This window comes from Epinephelus moara, chromosome 21, assembly GCF_006386435.1.
Source record: "Epinephelus moara isolate mb chromosome 21, YSFRI_EMoa_1.0, whole genome shotgun sequence".
In the NCBI taxonomy this organism is placed as follows: Eukaryota; Metazoa; Chordata; class Actinopteri; order Perciformes; family Serranidae; genus Epinephelus; species Epinephelus moara.
This window is the reverse complement of record NC_065526.1, coordinates 38332422-38337421: the sequence shown is the minus strand read 5'-3', so window position 1 is coordinate 38337421 and position 5000 is coordinate 38332422. Positions and strand designations below refer to the sequence as shown.

Here is a 5000-nt window from a genome sequence, read left to right as displayed (position 1 = left end):
AATTTTCCTTAGCATTCTGAAAAGAAATAGATGTGGTTCTTGTCAAACTCCAAACTCTGTCCTTACTTTTCTGCACAGTTGTACTTAGCCAAGATAGAAATAATATATTTTACCTCACGTGCAGGTTCAGTGCAATGTGTTGTTGCTCACCTCAGTGAAAGCTAATCACAAGTGTAGTGTTCAGCATATTAAACTTGTAGACGGTTAGGTAAGGTTACTTTTGTGACCTATCGCTGTGTTTCCAGTGGCTGTTAAGGCACAAAAAATTGTTAATTTTTATGCCTCTGCGCCGGCGATGGCTGGAGGCATTATGTTTTCAAGTTGTCTGTCTGTTCCAGGGGTTAAAGTTCAATGATGACATGCTTGCCCAGAGGCAAAATTGCGACGTAACTGCCTGTTTAATTCACATCAAGCGCGATAAAATTTTGCAAACAGCCTATGATTTAGCATCTAAAAATAAATAGCACCAAGGCAAAAAAGAGATGTAGGAGCTATAAGTCAAAAAGTCTGGTGACCACTGAAAGTTTAATCTTTATTTATAAACTCATTATGCTATAAAAGTTTAATCTGAAAAGTAACGACTAAAGCTATAATCTTTTTGTTCGTTTTGATAATAAACACGTTCCTTTGCAACACATACATTTCTATTTCTTCATTTTGTGACCGCAACACCAAGCCCCCTGCTCCGAAAAAGATTTCAGATTTCAGGCACACAAATCTTCTGTGCTCCACATTTCAGGCACAAAATTTTTTTCTTGCTTTAACCCCTGCTGTTCATTCGTCCGTCCATCCATCCATCCGTGTGTACATCTGTCCCATCCTTGTAAACACGATATCTCAAGAACGCCTCAAGGGAATTTGTTCAAATTTGGCACAAATATCCACTTAGACTCAACAATGAACTGATTAGTTTTTGGTGGTCAAATTTCAAGGTCACTGTGACCTTGTCTGTCTCATTCATGTAAACGTAATATCTCAAGACTGAATTTCTTCAAATTTTGCGCAAAGTTTGATTTGGACTCTAGGATGAATTGATTAGATTTTGGTGGTCAAGAGACTAAGATCAAGGTCACTGTGATCTTACATCCATCTTATTCTTGTGAAAGTGATATCTCAAGAACAGCTCGAGGGAATATCTTCAATTTGGCGATGAACTCATTCGTTTTTGGTGGTCATAGGTCAAATCTATGTGAAATATTTTTTTTCATGATATCTCAACAACACCTTCATGGAATTTCTTTAAATTTGACACAAACATCCATTTAGGCTGAAGAATAAACTGATTAGAATTTTGAATTTTGTGGTGGAAGTTCAAAGGTCAAGGTCAGTGTGACCTCACAAAATAAGTTTTTGGCCATAAGATAAAAAAAAAATGAAGTGATGACATTTTATATCCAAAAGCTCAAAGGCTATCTTCACCATGACATCATAATGTTCTGTAAAAACACTTTTCTGGCCATTACTCAACATCATATCTCAAGAGCAGAAGGGGAGACATTCAGTCAGATACTGAATTGGTGACACTAATCTTGGATGTTCACTTTGAAACTGTGCTGATTGTATAGATCTTCTGTGATGTCAGGGGGGACAATGGGTGTGAAGCGTCCATGTTTTCACAGACATGGTTGTAAACTTACAGTAAACTGTAAGACAAACTGGTGCGCGGAGGCATACAACTGCGAGGCAGTAATTCCAGTTTACAGAGACATAGCTGTCCCCAAACTGGGTATTTTAAGCCATAACATGATCTTTCCCCACCCATGACCAAGTGTTTTTATGTGCCTAAACCTATACACACACTCATACACAGCATTGTTGAAATGTAAAGTTTCATAGTATCCGCTACATAATGACAGGAAAATGTAACATACCAATGGTTTGCAGAAATACACAATGCCACCATTTTATGATGATTAGGTCCATATATAGTATAGCATATACGGGCTGATATTTAGATATCAGTACATCCCTCCACCCTAATACATGTAGGGTCACAGAGTAAATACATTCCCTCTTCATGTGTATGTGTCTGTGTATGTGCTGTATGTCTGCCAGGACAGAAGTGAAGGGAGGGTGGAGCAGCATAACATCCATCTACAATCACACACCTCTGGAAGTCAGAATGTCAAACAGACAAGCAACAAGGTACTGTGATCATGCTCACACTCTTATTCATTTGTTTAGCTGGCCCGCTTTTGAAATGTGTAATGTAAATGTAATTTGCGTCTGACTGTAATATGTACGACTCTTCATCTTTGGAGGTAAGGCTATTTTAAGCCTGTGTCAAAGGACAAACAGACAGACGTGTCTGTAGAGTTTCTTGCTAGGTGGCATATGACCACCAATCAAATTCTCTGTTTAGGTTTAGGTTATAGATAGTTTACAACATGGACAGACATCAACACACACCAGCTACACCTCAGAGCATTCTCTTGTCTGACTCATGAAGGCTGGTTAATATTAAATTTTCAGCATGAGTTTGATCATTCTGCCTTACTCCAACTCCCAAACTGCAGTTTGATATGTCATGCCTCTCCCTAATGGAAATGACATGCTACATTGGGTTGTTTTTTCTGACTGTTGTATGTTTTCTCACAGGAGGATGTGTTTCAGTGGTGGGGGGAGTGGTCCAGTTGGTCGTCTTGTTCCAGGAGCTGTGGGGGAGGAGTGAGGAGTCAGGAGAGACACTGTCTCATACAGAGGTAGTGTTTCAAAAAAACATATTCTTGCATACATACATGTATAGAGGGAGATGTTACCATGTTGCTTGTCTTTCTTAATATTTTGTTTTTATGCCTCCACACCAGCGATAGCTGTGGCCGGAGGCATTATGTTTCCGAGTTGTCCGTGTGTCCATACGTACCATCCTAATGAAAGCGATATCTCAATAACGCCTCAAGAATTTTTTCACATTTGGCACAAATGTCCACTTAGACTCAACGGTAAATTGATCAGTTTTTGAAGGTCATAGCTCCAAGGTCAAGGTCACTGTGACCTTGTCTGTCTCAATCTTCTTAATGCGATATCTCAAGAACACTGCAAGGGAACTCTTCAAATTTGGCACAAACATTCACTTGGACTCAACAACTGATTAGATTTTGGTGGTCAAGGGTCAAAGGTCAAACCTGAACACTATATCTCAAGAACAGTTTGAAGACATTTTTTTCAAACTTGGCACAAACGTCCACTTGGACTCAATGATGAACTGATTATTTTTTGGTGGTCAAAGGTCAAAGTCACTGTGACCTTGTCTGTCTCACTCTCGTGAATGTGATATCTCAAGTTTTTATGGAATTTCTTTAAATTTGACACAAATGTGCACTTGGAATGTGCACACAATATGCAGCAGGAATGGACCAGGAGGTGTGTGGCTGAGGTGACTGTGAAATTAAACACAGTGAAGTCCCAAAATACAAATATACATCATGCTACATAATATATATATCACCATATCTTATTTTTTTGTGTTGACATTTTGTGCTGAATTCATGTTGAGCTTATGCTTAGTGTATGAGTGTAATGGTAGACTCGGCTGTGTAATGAGGCCACTTGGGCTGTCTTCTGGAAGTCCAAGATTTGAATCATCAGTCGGAGACCCCCCCCAGTCAACTGAGATTCTTCAAGTCAAGCAGACAGGTTATTGTTTTTTTTTTTTTTTAGTCAGTCAGTGTGCAGTGTACTTTTGGGGATATTTGGGGATATGCTGCTACATGCTGTTACTGATCCAGACCCAGGGGGAGTATGAGTGAGCTGCCAGGAAGAAGAGAGGCTTTGCCTGGTCAGGCTCTGAAATAACGTTCTTCTGCCTTTTTCTGAAGTGGTGAACTTAAAGCTCAAAGCAACTTAACAACCAGGATGTTGTCTCTGGCTTTTGTTTGATATCCAATGTTAGCAAAAGAATGTTCTTAGACATTTCCAAGCTATTGTTAACATAGTTAGCATGCATTAGCTGAATTATGATCATAACCTATTATGCGCGAGGCTATAGACGAATTCGGTGAGCAATTTGTGTATGCCACCATCTTGCGGCGGCGCCATTGCTGCGGTGACATGTGTCAGTCATCAATTAATTATGCTGTCATTGTGGATTTACTGTCTACAATGATAGTATCATGAATAGCTGGATTGATGATGTTAGACAGTGGCCTCTGGTAACTGATGAAGGTATCTTAAAGCTATAGTGCATAACTTCTACAGGTCTGTAAATGTCCGTTTCACCCAAGCCACTACTAGAGGAGATGACACAATGCTGATTAAGCCGATTGGCTCCTCTAACATCTCGCGGTATTTTTCAATATATATCATTTTTAGTATGCATGTCGACCGGCGACATTCCCGCGCTGGCGCACAGGAAATGCTTCCTCACAACAAGAAGGGAGGGGGAGGAGTAGTGGAGAGTGTCATATAGAGGTAGAGCGCAGGTAGAAAGAGAAAGCAACATGGCGGAGAAGCGGCTGAGACACGATTCAGAAGTGGATCCTACCACAAAGGCAAGTGTTACTCTGTGTACGGTGTGTGGCGACTGGCGAGTGTTACTCTGTGTACATGGAAGTGCCGCCGGTTCATTAGTTGTAATAACGCATTATCCGCTGGGAGGCGACAGAAGTTACGCACTATAGCTTTAAATGAGTACCGATATTAATATAAAAATTAATCATTTGTTTGAGCGATAAGCAGGAAAGATTAGAGTAATAGGGAGATAATAGACTGTATCATTAAACACTGTTGAATATAATGTTATCATACGTTACGTGTGCTGACGTTAGCAAGCTAGCAGCGTGACATTTAATCATTATGGACAGGCTACGTGACCATCACATCATATTGAAGGCGATCAATATTGATCAATATTGATCGCCTTCAGTATGATGTGATGGTCGTCTAAAAGGCGGTGTAAAATTTACCCGACCCATCTGGAGCTCAGGTAATTTTGACCCTCAATCAGAGACCTGTAATTGCCGTTTTTCTGGTCATCGGAGGCCAGGCGATCAATAAAATAT

At 40.1% G+C, this 5000-nt stretch overlaps 1 protein-coding gene across 6 annotated transcripts in view; it reads left to right on the top strand.

Annotated features, from left to right (window-relative positions):
- Nucleotides 1-5000, top strand: part of si:ch211-267e7.3 (ADAMTS-like protein 2) — a 69106-nt gene that overhangs the window by 11583 nt on the left and 52523 nt on the right. For all 6 annotated transcript variants that reach the window (XR_007571974.1, XR_007571975.1, XM_050074781.1 and 3 more), the window contains exons 2-3: nt 2056-2145; nt 2599-2702. Coding sequence is in view for 4 of the 6 variants with exons in the window: in XM_050074781.1 (XP_049930738.1) it covers nt 2056-2145; nt 2599-2702 (194 nt within the window). In the remaining 2 variants the exon portion in view is untranslated. The remainder of the gene's footprint in view (nt 1-2055; nt 2146-2598; nt 2703-5000) is intronic.